The sequence below is a fragment of the Onychomys torridus genome, chromosome 9 (assembly GCF_903995425.1).
Source record: "Onychomys torridus chromosome 9, mOncTor1.1, whole genome shotgun sequence".
Taxonomy (NCBI): domain Eukaryota; kingdom Metazoa; phylum Chordata; class Mammalia; order Rodentia; family Cricetidae; genus Onychomys; species Onychomys torridus.
Window position 1 is genome coordinate 53777222 of NC_050451.1, and position 14636 is coordinate 53791857.

The window sequence follows — 14636 nt, forward strand, 5'->3', positions numbered from 1 at the left end:
GTCTAAACCCCAAAGTCCTTTGGTTGGCTTTAAGTCCCCTAATCTGGGACAATTATAACCAGAATGTTAAGAAAGCTTAATAATGTTCCACTTCTATTTCAGAATTGGCTCCTGTTTGTTAAGCTTTGTGATCCTAATTGAATACATATAGTAAACTAAGGTGTTCCCAGAACTTACCTGCCATCACGTGACCTGTGGAGGCTGCCATGGTAGCTGCTCACTTTGCTGTGGACACTCCCTGCTTTGCTCCTTTGGTCATCCACCATGGCCAGCTGAGTTGAAGAAGCATGTGTGGATGTTCCTTGTGTGGAAGTTCCTCTTGATTTTCGTATAATAGGAGTATTTGGGTCCCTCAGGAGCGACTGAGCAAAGTCAGGTTCCTGGAGCACCTGCCGGCTCTCATTCACTATCCTACACAATACAACAGGAAGTTTAAGATGCAAACAATCCTATAGACCAACAAAACAATACTGGTTGGTGATAGTCTTGAAATGAATTGCTCCCCAAATTTAAGTCTTTGGGGTCAACCTGAGGTAACATTTTTGACAGAGGACAGACTGTAACAAAATCTCTGTCAAAAACTGGGCCTGATGTCAGAAATCCTAGCATCTGGGATGTTGAGCTAGAAGAATCAGAAGTTCAAGGTTATCTTCATGTTCAAAGCCAGCCTAACCTACATAAGACCTTGTGTCAAAACACAACAACAAAATAAACCTAATGCCATTCTGCCCTAAAGTGCTGTGACAGAGTAAGAAAATCAAGACTGTAGTTTCAATTTTATGAGCACATAGGCAATCTCAGCAAGTAACTATCCTGTCTTTTCTTCATTTTATTTATGAAATGAAGGCTGATAAATTCATTATTTCTAAGAAGTCCCTTTTAGCTAAAGACACCTGTGACCCTTTAGGTCCCAAAACATTTTTTTTTTAAATTTTGTTTTTATGTGCATTTGTGTTTTTGCCATGGGTGTCAGGGTATCCTGAAACTGGAGTTACAGACAGCTGTGAGTTGCCATGTGGGTGCTGGGAATTGAACTCGGGTCCTCTAGAAAAGCAGTCAGTACTCTTAACCCCTGAGCCGTCTCTCCAGCCCCCATGGTCCCAAAATACTTTTAAAAATAATTACAAGACAGGAAAAAGTTTTATTTCATGCTCTGCAGAAGTAATAGTGACTTTGTGATAACTGGATACAGTTTTAATTCGCAAGAGCAGTTTAAGGCCCGCTCCATCTTGACTCTGCAGTGGAACTGCTGTCTAGTGGTAGAAGAAGCCTGAGCAGTCAACATTAGAACAAAGTAACATGAAAATTAAATTAAGCAAATATTCAATGAAGTCCTAAACAATTTAAAGGGACAAATTATCAAAAGTAAAAGTTTTAAATGTTATGGCAGGATGGACAGTAGATAGGTGTGCATTATGATGAACAAAGCAATAACTGAATTAACATAAAATCGAATTAAATCACTGTGAGGATCAGCTAAAGTTAAAATTACATGACATAATTAAAAAAAGTCAACCCAACATGTAAAAGTGTGATCATTTATTGAGAAAGTATGTGTAAGTTCTCAAATTAACAGGGTTGTGAGTCTCTGTTGTTCTTCGTACTGGGTTGACAGGATGGAGGCAGGTATTTGATGAGTCCTTTACACCTAGTCCTTTCATTCACTTAGTGTATTCTTGATATGTACAATAGAGTACCAATAGATAAGTAAGTTCTTACAAAGAGAAAATATGTCACCTCTAAAAGCAGCATCATACTTAATGAAACCACTAAAAATATTACCTTTCTTCTAAGACAAGGTTTCTCTGTGTAACCCTGGCTGTCCTGGAACCCACTCTGTAGACCAGGCTGGCCTTGCACTCACACAGATCTGCCTGCTTCTGCCTCCTGAATTAAAGGTGTGTGCCACCACCACTTGGCTAACCAGAAATATTTTCATTAAAATCAGGAATGTGATACTATCTATCTACTACCATCACTCTTAATTAACTCTTTCAATAGCTTCAGATTACAATTAAACAAAGGAAAGAAAGTAAGGTTATAAACCTTCAATATGCACTAAATTAGAAATGGAGCAATAGTCTATCTTTTCACATGTGTGGCAGACCATGAAAAACAATGGAAAACTTCAAATAGAAGTTGAAGTTACTTCTTACACTGAGCAGCTATGTGGCTGTGGCCAGGCATTTAAGCTGCTTAGTTTTCTCCTCTGAAAAGAGATGAGAGTACACACCAACCTTCACACAGAAGTCAGGAAGGCCATGTATACAGGAAGAGAACACCAAACCATGTGAATGTTCTGCAATGCTTAGTCTTCCTTCCTTCCTAAAGACTAGAGCAGAGAAGCATCTGTACGGCTCTACTCAGCCATTTTCTCAGAATCAGATTTTCAGTTGTTTATTTATTTATTTATTAGTTTTTAAAACAGAGTCTTCCTATCCCAGTGTGACCTCAAACTCCTAATCCTCCTGCCTCAGCCTAATCAACAACTAGGATTACAGGCATGAGCCACTGTGTCCTCCTAGTTTTTCATACTTCTCCAAATCCAACAGGAGGCATGCACACACGCACACACACACACACACACACACACACACACGAGGGCTGTTACAACTAGGAGAACTCATTAACTTACTCTTTTTTTCTACGACCGTGGAAGAAACTGGCCCATTCAAAGCATGTCTTTTTGCTTCCAACCCAAAATATAGAGGGAATCCCGACTATGAGAGCCATCAGATACTTCATGAGAAAGAGGATCAGGTCCGGACGACTCATCTGAGTCACCTACAGGGAGGTAAAGAAAATCACCGTAAATATGTTCCTCTATTAAAGGCAAGGATAGGAATTATAAACACAATAGACAACATGTTACAAATTTAGCATCTTCATTTCTAAAGTTCTATGGATAATTTTCTTGGATCCTCAAAAGAGCAGCGAGTACTCTTAACTGAGCCATCTCTCCGACCCTAAATCTTTTATATTCTCCACTGTCTTCCTTTTAGTGTTAGCAGAGATACACTAAACACTTACATGACTGTGACCCTGCCAATTATCCTATCAACTGTCACTTTTACTTTGCTAGTAAAGGCAGATGCTCTAGCTATTTGTCTTCCCTTATTAATGTTCTTTCACCTGACATTTTGTCTAACACTGTTCATTAGCTATCTTCTTACCCACACCAGTATGTTTTCAAGGATTCCCCAACACCTTTTCATAGACTGTTTCCCCCAAGTCCTATATTTGTGCTAGCTGTGCCCTTTAAAAGCAATGGGTAGTTCACCACTAAAATGTAAACTGCACAAAGATAAAGAAGGTTCACTTAATCTCCAAGTGTTTTATTTCCAGGGCCATAAGCAGTGTTCAACACATGACTGATACTCATAAATACATATGTATTTAAATATAACTTTTACTTCTAAAACTTTTTAGATAGGGTCTCACTGTGTATCCCTGGCTGATGCAGAACTCCCTATGCAGGCCAGGCTGGACTCAAACCCACAGAAATCCACCTGCCTCTGCCTCCTGAGTGCTGGGAACAAGGGCATGAGCCAGGACACCCGGCTACTTATGCTTGGTTTTATCAGAAAGAAATTAGTCAAAAGCTTGATAGTGTTGGCACATGCCTTTGATCCCAGCATTCAGGAGGCCGAGGCAAGTGGATCTCTGTGAATTCAAGGCTAGCCTAGTCTACAAAGCAAGTTCCAGGACAGTTAGGACTGTTTGTTATACAGAGAAACCCTGTCTCAAAAAACCAAAAAGGGGGGTGGGGGAAGAAAAGAAAAATGGGAAAAATATTACAGTTAAAATTATTCATCACCACATCGTCTTCACCAGACAGTGCTCCCTTCCATAGCTACCTAGCATTTGAAGTATTCAGAGTAATTTTCACAAAAAAATATTATTTTTTCATTACTAACTCTGCCTAGAGCTACTTAAGATTTCTCCCTTCAGGTTCCCTTCTTTTCCCACTGACACAATGCTCTTGCATGCTCTCCTGGGTAGGGTACAGCCATGCTAATATTTGTTACTATCTTAATGCCCACTGTCTGCAAAGTCCTGCTGCTGGGGAGACCCTGGCTTTTACTCTGGAGACTTTTGCCTCTAGTAGTCTTTAATTTTGCATTCAATACTCCTTATTGTCTTTTACTTATCACTAGCATTCTGATTGTTGTTTTAACCAATTTTATTGTTGTTTTTTCCCTGTGTAGTTCTGGGTGTCCTGGAACTCACTCTACAGACTATGCTGAACTCAGAGATCCAAGGCCTGGAATTAAAGTTGTACACCACCATGCCCAGCTTCAACATATGTTCTTAAAATATTTACTTGTTTTATGTGTATAGTGTTTTTCCTGTGTGTATGTCTGTGTGCCATCTACATGCCTGGTTCCTACACAGACCAGAGGATGGCACTGGATATCTGGGAACTGGACTGTAGGCTGTCATGCAGGTGCTGGGAACTGAACCCAGGTCCGTGGCAAAAGCACCAAATGCTTTTAGCCATTTCTCTGAGCCCCACAACATATTTTTCAATGGAATATTTTCTTAAAATACTAAGGAACAAAGGTATGTTTCATTACAAAAACAACAACAACAACAAAAACCCACAACACACAGTTACAACAATGTTTGTACCTAACAAATGTTCAAAAGCACGTCTCCTGGAGTACTGCTGTCTCACGTGTGAGGCTGGAGAGATGCCTCAGCAGTTAAGAGCACTTGCTGATTTCAGCTCCTAGCACCCATACTGGGGAGGGGGTGGTTATAAATGCCTGTAACTTTAGCTGCAGAGGATCTGACACCCTCTTCTGGTCTCAAGCACCCACACACATGTCATATACTCGCTCAAACATACAATAATAAAGCCTAAAAAAGATACTCTGTGGTGAAATAAAACATGGAGACCATAAGCCCCTCTTTTTTTTTTTTTTTTTTTTTTGGTTTTTTTTCGAGACAGGGTTTCTCTGTAGCTTTGGAGGCTGTCCTGGAACTCGCTTTGTAGACCAGGCTGGCCTCGAACTCACAGAGATCCGCCTGCCTCTGCCTCCCGAGTGCTGGGATTACAGGCGTGCACCACCGCCGCCCGGCTCATAAGCCCCTCTTGAAGGGTTTTTTACATTAGTATGCTGGAATTCCTGAAAGGTCCTGGAGTAAGAAAGCTATTTACTCATTTTTCTCCTAAGCTGATAAGACACTGAAGAGTCGGAAAGGGCAGATTCTAGGCACTGTCCTACAGTCTATGAGCCTGTTCATCTCAGAAAATCTGCTTTTTATTTATTGTTTCTATTCTGAGATAATGTCCTTCTACATGGGATACCCTTGAACTAGCACATTCATTCTCCCTCTGGCTCCACAGCCTGGTTTTTTTTTTTTTTTTAAGACAAGGTTTCACTCTGAACCCCCAGGCTGGCCTTGAACTTGTGGCAATCCTCCTCTGACACCTGAGTGCACACTACATGGGTGAGCTACCACACAAGCTTGGCTTTGAACTACTGCTTCTCCTGCCTTAACTTCCCAAGTACTAAGATTAGAGGTGTGTGCCACCACATCCTGGCTGGAAAAACCGCAGTTAACGAGGACACTAATTTTTACTTCTAATTTTGTTGTCTTCTCCATGATCTAAAAATCCACCAAACCAATGAACATATACATTAACCATGGTTGTTATGTATCCAGAGAGAGGGATGGGAAGGGGAATCCCTACAGAGGTAGAGTACAGCAAGAATGAAGGGGCTAAGAAATATGCTTCAAATCACATTTGTTTATATCCAATGAGTGATCAAATGAGGACTGACCAGAAAAAGATATTTAACTGTAGAGGTGATTTAATTCTGTAATACAAAGAGGGGCTAGAGAGATACCTCAGAAGTTAAGAGCACTGGATGTTATTCCAAAGGGCCTGGGTTTGATTCCTAGCATCCACATGGTGGCTCACAACAATCTCTAACTCTAGTTCTTGGGGATCAGATGCCCCTTTTCTGGCCTCCCTGGGCACTAGGCATACACACAGACACATATGCACCAAAACACTCATCTACATGAATAATACACTGAGGAAGTGTTGCAGCTGTCAAGTACTGGCCTGAGCAATGTGTCTCCAAAGATCCCTTGAAAAGTGAAGTGCCTTGAACTTGTGCCTACAAGGCAATGATTGTATGAGGTTGGAATACTCATGGACTTTGTGTAAGCCCTTTATTTTGTAGATAAGGATCAAAATGATACACCTTAAAGTGAAATTTATTTGGACTTTCAGTCATTTAAATTTTGAGTGTTACTATGTTCTGCAGCAGATGAGTCAGAAAGTTCTGTGCCCTTGTTGAATTTCCATTCTAGGGAGAGGTAAGGTAGAATGCGGATACACAGGGAATGAGGAAATCTTAGGCTTTCAGGGAGCAGTAAAGTAACTAAAGCAAGGCAAGGAGCAAAGGAGAGAAGAGTATTTGGGGTATGAAATGATAGAGAAGGATTAGATACTATCCGAGCGGTCAAGGTCTCTCCACACACATGACACATTAAGTAGGGGTTGAGGGTATATTTTGGAGTGCAAGTATTTCAAACAAACACTGATAATGATAATCCTAAAGAAAATTTGTTACTCCTGAAGAAAAAGCAAAGTGGCCAGTAAAGCTAGAGCCAGCTAGAGCTGAGCATGCAAGGAGGAGAATGGCGGGAGACACAGAGAAGTAGCAGGAATGTGGAAGTAGAAGAGCATGATGTCTGGTCCTGCAGGCAATGATAAGAATACAAAGTTTTTGTTTTGTTTTGTTTTTCAAGACAGGGTTTCACTGGGTGGTGGTGCACGCCTGTAATCCCAGGACTCGGGAGGCAGAGCCAGGTGGATCTCTGTGAGTTCGAGGCCAGCCTGGGTTACCAAGTGAGTTCCAGGAAAGGCGCAAAGCTACACAGAGAAACCCTGTCTCGAAAAACCAAAAAAAAAAAAACCAAAAAACAAAAAAACAAAAACCAAAAAACAAACAAAAAAATCAAGACAGGGTTTCTCTGTGTAGCTTTGGTGCCTGTCCTGGACCTCACTCTGTAGCCCAGGCTGGCCTCGAACTCAGAGATCCTCCTGGCTCTGCCTCCAGAGTGCTGGTATTAAAGGCCTGCGCCACCGACGCCCGGCAAGAATACAAATTTTATTCCAAAACAACAGGAAGCCATTAAAGGGCTTTGTTCAACAGAGTAACCAAGTTCACGTATGTTTTCAAAACATTAATATGGCTACCACACTGAAATAAACTGTGAAAGAGCAAGATGCAAGTAGAAGGCCACTGTGCAAGTAGATGTATGCTTGGTCAAGGGCGGAAGTGGAGGCTGTACAAAGCTAATGGGTTGAATACAAAGTATGAGAGGAGACAAGGCTCGAAGATGCCTCCCAATTAAGTGTCTAAGCAACTGGGGAACACAAATACCAATCAGAGAACGGGGGAAACTGGGGGTGAGATGTAGGAAGCAGGTTTTAGGAGAAATATTAGGAGTTCTAAATTAAGCTTGGAAACATCATGCAAATGAGCATTCTGGAGCTTAGACACATGTCTAAAACATGGGGAGATTAAGACTACCCAGAAAGGGGAGGTGGAGAGCGCGTAGACGAGAAGTCCTACTTTCCAAGTTATTTCCTCCAGTGTTTTACACGCTGTATAGTACTACTTACTGTCTTTCCTAAATCAACATTGCTCACATAACAGAAATGTTTAAATGAAAGGGAAGGAGTGCTAAAAACAAAATTGGTAATACCCAAAGAAACCACAGAAACCTGCAGTCATGCAAGCAGCACACAGGAGATCTGAAGGAGAGCAGGGAAGGAGCACTGAACAGTGTGTTACAAGATTCTGATTAAACCCAAGATTCCAGGGGAAAGAAGAGAGCGCTGGGGATGGCAAGACAGTGACTCAAGAAATGTGCTTTGTGAGTGTTGGAGCAGAAGTCCAGGACACCAAGGGGAGAATGGTCAAGTGTCTGCTGTAGAAGGAGCTTCTGAGAAAAAGAGCTTGGAGAATGCATTGTCTGGTTATATGTCACAGAGAACACAAAAATACTGAGTGTGGGTAGTATATAAACAGACACACTGGGCAAAGCCCATCAAATAAATGGATCTAAATAAGGGAAAAGGAATATATGTTCAGTTTTACTTAAAATAACCCTATAATGAAGTGAATTAATAGTTTAAAGAAAAAAAACTTGAAAAATAAATCGATCCTTATATAGTAAAGGGGACAAATGAGAAGCACTACATTGTTTTATCTTTTATAAAAGTTCTTGAAAACAACAGAATCTTTCTGATGTTATAAAATGTAACCTGTCTTAAGATTTGTTTCTGGTGCAGTGATAAAATACTCTGACCAAAAACCAAACCAAACTAAACCAACCAACCAACCAACCAACGAAACAAACCAAGAACCAACAAACCTTTGGGACAGAGGGTTTACTTTAGTTCACAGTTCCAGGTTACAGCCTAACCACTCCAGGGAAGCCACAGCAGCAGGGCCGGGAGACAAGTGGCCGTGTCAGGGCAGGGACACAATGAATGTATCCATGTTTGGTGCTCAGCTACTTTTCTTTCCTTTTACACAGTCTAGGACCCAAATCCATGGTGTTATCCATAGGAGACTGGGTCTTTGAAGCCACTTCATTTCCTGTAATTAAGATAATTCCCCACCAACATAGCCAGAGGCCAACCGGATCTAGACCATCCCTCATTGAGATTCTCTTTCCCTAGCGGTCTAGAACAGATTGCACCAGGCTGATAGTCAAAACTAGTGATCACATAATCCTAACTCAATTCATCCTATGTATTTCTTTGGCTTGTCATCTAGGAAACCAAGGAGAATCCTAGACAAAGAAGACACCTACATCTATTTGATTACTGTCTTTTTTTATTTTTAAATAAAAGCCTGGCTAGCTATAAACAACCTGTATGACATTATCTTCTAAACCCCTGATCTCTACAATCATTCTAATTTTAGCTAATAGTACTGCTAGATGGCTTTATTGAAGCATCATCTGGAAAACATTCACCTATATCTTATTTTTCCTATTTAGACTCATAATCTAACAAAGCCCTGAAGTTTAAATTTTAAGTAAATGGAAAAAAATGACTCATGTTAGGGAAGGAAAGCCTTGCATAAAAAGAAAACCACCTAAGGTATATTCACATTGTTAGAATTCTGTACATGCACGGCTTGGGGTCCTGTATCTAAAGTCTTACCTCATCAGTGGGCACAGGTGACTGTGTACCGCAGTGTGGTCACCACACAGTCTCCACCTTAAAAAGCGGAACGCAGACTCCCCACCCCCTTCTTTCTGTTTCTTCTCTGCTCTCTGCTTCCCTCCCCTCCCAGGCCTGGCTCCTCCCTCCTACCCCCTATTTCTTTCTAATACAGCTCTTTATAACTCTGGTAGTAGTGGCTGGCCCATGACTTTTCCGCGATCAACCAGTGCCGGTCATCCTTTCACACATTATTTGGTAGCCTAAACTGTTGTTGAGATTTTTGCTTTGACTCAGGTTGGCAGAGAGAGTCTTTGGCTCTTGACTCTTTTTCCTTACCAAGCAAAATCTGTATTTTTCTAATGGGGATACATATTGTGTTAGATTAGCTTTTATTTTTAAAAATATGTTGTTAATCATAAAACACTGACTTATATCAAGCCCGTAATCATGTAAAGTCACATGAAAATAAACCATTAATCAGGTTCAGTCAGCCTGTCATACAAGTAACACAGAGTAGGATTTTTGTTGTTTTCTTGGGAGCTGACGACAGAACCCAGAACCTTCTGTGTGCTTAGACAAATGTTCTACCACTGAGCCACACTCTCAGCCACCAGTTCTTGAACTGAAGCTTTGAGTTACAACTTTTATATACTTCTTAATTACATTATGCTGCTTTATCAGCCTTTACTTTTATTACACTTTGAAAAGTCAATTACTTGCCCTATCGACATAAAAGCCTATTATAATACTATAGTAATTAAGATAATGTAGCACAGAGAGACAAGCCAGCCATGGAACTGGGTGGCAGCAAGTTTCACTGTGAGCTCTTTATGTCTGAGTGAGGAAGCACCCAGAGCAGTGGAGCAAGGATGAAGCAGTCAGGGAATGCTGACCGCTACACGAAGCAGGCATGGCTTATAAACTATAATTTGTTCCTCTCACAAAAGCACTGGCTTTAAAGTAAAGCAACATAAGGCTGGGCAAGTAAAGAGCTGTTAGCAGTTCACTCTTGCATCTTTTTATTTCTCTTCCTCTCCAAACCTCAGTTTATTTGTGCCACAGTGAAAAATGTGTAATAAAGTAGGATTTTAGTCCCCAGATTTTCCTTTGATCACTGGAAGGAAATCAATATAAATTCACTGTTCAAACATTTTATAGATAATCTTTGTCTTCTAAACAGAGAGATTGCCTTCTGAAGATAATTACTTCTTATAAAATTAAGAGCAGCAATTGTGGCCAACTGTAACAGAGTTCAACAATTTGAGTTTTACCAATGATTGCTGTATAACTATTCACTGTCAACCTTTAAGTAAATAAAAAGTGAAATTTAATAATTCAAGAACAAATTTGTCTCTCATTATTCAAGCTTGTAACTACAAGGGAGAGATCAGAGAGCAAAGAGACAAAGGAGAGCAGAACTTGTCTGATTCCAAATGAATTGCCCAAGCAGAACGCAAATGTTCAGACGTTACCACGAAATATTACTGCTATCTGACAGATCCGTCATGCATGTATCAATACATACTGCACCTGTTAGTTAGCTAACCCCACAGAAAAGTTCCACAAGTCAAACTTACTCAGGAGCTCAAAATGAAAATAGAAACAATAATCATCTCTATTTTGTCATTCTTTGCCTTGCTGGCATTATGAAGAAGTTATATTTGATTAAGCAAAGGGCAACATCCAATTCCACATGACAAGTGTTGATCATCATTGATGTTATTGTCTGTGTTACAAGAGGGAATAGCTAGAAAGTAGAAAAACAACACTATCCACATAGACTACAAAATGATAGATGCAGTAAGTGGGAAACAAGTGAAAAGTACAGAATTATCTTAACCTTGGTGAGCAGAAGGAATGATAACTCTTATGCATAGTGTAACACTGACCTCACACAGGTGGAGAGTATAATTTCTCTAGTGGATTAAAAAAAAAAAAAAAGAACTCCTGTTTTCTTCTTAAAGCAAATCACACAAAAAGTAAATTATTTTGGAAGGTTTTGTCTTTCAAATGTAGATTAAACAATAATCAGAAAAGGGAAATCAGTTTTTACAGAATAATAAACAAGGGCTCTTCTTTACACAGTAATGTTATAAATGATGCATTCTCAGCCTTGTACTCAATAAAGAGATCTTTAAAACTTCTCCAAATTGTTTGCAACTTCATGATTTAAAAAGCAAGCAAGCAAGCAAGCAAGCAAGCAAGCAAAAAATCCTATCAGCTGTGAGCCACAATGTGAGTGCTGAGAATCGAACCTGGGTCCTCTCTAAGAGCAGCAAGTGCTCATAACTGCTGAGCCATCTCTCCAGCCCCTTAAATGCCATGTTTTATTTTAAGATAGAGCTAATAAAACACTTGTCTGGAAATCTGGTACAGTGACTATCTAGTTTTTCTGGTGCATGCTAAAAAAGTGTTCATTTTCTAAGGAAGATAGGAAGAATTCACACAATAACTCTGCTTCAGTCATGGTGTCATCTAACTCACAATTGACTCTCTTCCACTAGGCTAGGAACTCCTTCAAGACAATGGTTGCATCTTAATCACTCCCACTTCTACAGCAACCTCAATATGCCAGAAGAGTAGAGACATGGTAATTTTGAATTAATAAGATTTTTAAAAGAAGAGAAAGTAAGATGTGGTTTATGGGAAAGCAGTTTCTAGATTCATTTAATTCTACATGTGAGAAGAACTTTAAATATCTTGTAAGATTTGAGAGCTCAGGCTAGTGATGTAGCTCACTTGACAGAATGCTTGCCTAGCATGCAAGAAAGCCTGGGGCTGAACCCCAGAAGCACATAAACTGGGTATGGAAGCACACATCCGAATATCAGCACTTAGGAGGTAGAGGCAGGAGGATCGCAAATTCAAGGTCATCCTCCATCACACAGTAGATCTGAGGTCAGTTTGGGCTACATAAGATCTGGTCTCAAACAAAAAAAAAATTAGAGCTAAAGAAATTATAAATTAAGTGATTAACTAAAGATACAACTTCTGAGTGAAATAGCCAAAAGTAGAAAAATGCCCCTTCAAATACATCAGTTTTCTTGCATAGAAAAAAAGCATAAAATATTAAGACCACAGGTTTTGGAACCAAGCAGTTTACATCTAAATTCTGTCACTAAGTGTATGACTTTGGTTAAACTGTTTCACACTTAGTTTCCTTATTTTGTAAAATTATTCTTGAGCTCCACTGTCAGTCAGTCAACATCAGAGATTGTCCTCTGGCTTCCACACGCATGAGCACATACTTGAAAACAAAAATGCATCCCCACATGTCTGTCTCTCTCTCTCTCTCTCTCTCTCTCTCTCTCTCTCTCACACACACACACACACACACACACACACACACACACACACACACACAAACTACAAAAATTATTTCCCTTAATTGGTGCAGTGAAACTCACAAAGACAGCTAAGAATAACATTTACTGACATGTCATTCGTGGTTCAAGAAGAAAAATACCATTTCCTTCACAGTCCTTTCTAAATGGCTGATTCTTCTGAAACTGTCTAGCAAAGGGAGCACTCCTATCAAAAAAAGAAGCTAAAATCAACACATTAGATTTAATGTCATTCTGCTATTTTTATATTTTTCTGAATCAAGACTAGATAAACAACAGATGGCTTGCCTTGTGTGTCTGGAAGGGTAAATGATGTTTGTTTTCCTATAATAATGTACTTTTTTTAGATTCTGCAAATGGTTCTAATGTGAACTCGATAGACTGGGCTATGAAACATACTTTCTATGACCAAAGCAAGAGCTCTAATGTCAGATGCCTTGGGACACATGGCACTAGGTAGAGGGATCAAAGACATGAGGAAAATGAAAAAAGTATGCTTTTGAAAATTAATGTTTAGAAGAAAATCTGATGATTACAGTAGAACACAGGGAGAATTATGTACTTATCCTAACAGTGAAATTATACGATATACAAGACACTCAGGTTAGAGATTAAAATTTATCTTGTTTAACTTTCATAGGAAAGTTATATTTCTCAAAAGCTGCTGATAATCCTAGAATAGATTTTGAATGTAACAGGACATATTAGTTTAAAACTGGAACAAAGCAAATGGGTTGAGTTCATATCAAGTTTTTACATGTATACATATAAGGAAGTAAAAACTTTCATAAAGTGCTTCAAATCTCTTAAGGCATACTAAATAAATAGACAAACAAAAATAAATGGAATTGCTATTTAAGAAAAAAAAGGGGGAGAGGCCGAAGAGATGGCTTAGCAGTTAATTAAAAAGCACTGATTGCTCTTCCAAAGGACCCAGAATCAATTCCCAGCACTCACATGGCAGATCACAACTGTCTGTAACTCCAGTGCAGGGAATCCTACACCCTCACACAGACATACATGCAGGCAAAATACCAACATACATTTAAAAAATAAATAAAACAAACCAACCCACCTAAGTACCTAGGAATTACTAACATGACACCTGCTCTAGAAGTAAATGTCACTGCTTTGAAAGATATTTTTAATTATGTACATTCCTCATAGAGGACAGAGGAGTCGTCAGATCACTGAAGGGCAACAGATAGTCTGGGAGCTAGGAACTGAAATCAGATCCTCCACAAGAGCAGAACACACATCTAACCACCCAGCCATCTCTCTAGCCCTTTGCTCTTTTTCAACTGTGAAGTAAGCATTACTGAGTAAATTTAGCACTAAATATTCTTTTCTGTAAAAAAATTATTGGAGACAGTGTTGGTTAAATTGGTGCTGCTCATGGCTGGCCGGCACCCATGGCGGCCATGCCGACGGAGGAGAGTGCTGGAGGAAAGTCGCGAGGAGCCATAGTTACCTTTTAGAGCTTTATTGGGAAAGAGAGGGAGGGAGGGAGAGAGGGAGAGGGAGGACCAGAGAAACAGAGAGAGTGGAAAGAGAAAAGGGAGACACACAGAGGGCCCGCCCACTTTTTAGGCTGATGGTAATTAAGGACAGAATCCTTAGAGACAGTATGCCACATATCACAGCCTAGCCTTTAATTCTATATAGTCAAGAATGACCTCGAACTTCTGACCATCCTGCTTCTACTTCCAGAGTGCTGGGATCACACACATGCACCAGCAGTGGGTTTACATGCTGTTGGGGATGAAGCCCACGGTTCCGTGCTTCCCAGATAAACTCTAGATACATATCCTTGGCCCTAAATAATATTTTTTACAGTGTGACTGAATATATATTTAAAAAAGTGAACATTCTTAAAAAAAAAAAACAGTTGGTACAAGTGTAGGCAGTGAAATTCCATTTTCAGGAAGAACATTCATTTCAAAGATTTTCAAACTAACATATTTAGCTCATTTTGCTCAAATCAAAAGCTTATATACATGTGGTTTGCATTAAATCCAACTGGTATTTTAAACAACGTGGTAAATTGCTTCACAAACTGATTTTTTAGCTCTTAGAGGTCAACT

At 39.7% G+C, this 14636-nt stretch overlaps 1 protein-coding gene across 3 annotated transcripts in view; it reads right to left on the reverse strand.

Annotated features, from left to right (window-relative positions):
• Fzd3 (frizzled class receptor 3) overlaps window positions 1-14636 on the reverse strand; it is a 66011-nt gene that overhangs the window by 11851 nt on the left and 39524 nt on the right. For all 3 annotated transcript variants that reach the window (XM_036199898.1, XM_036199900.1, XM_036199899.1), the window contains 2 exons: window positions 2636-2784; window positions 178-411 (listed from right to left, as the gene is read on the reverse strand). In XM_036199898.1, the coding sequence (XP_036055791.1) occupies window positions 178-411; window positions 2636-2784 (383 nt within the window). The remainder of the gene's footprint in view (window positions 1-177; window positions 412-2635; window positions 2785-14636) is intronic.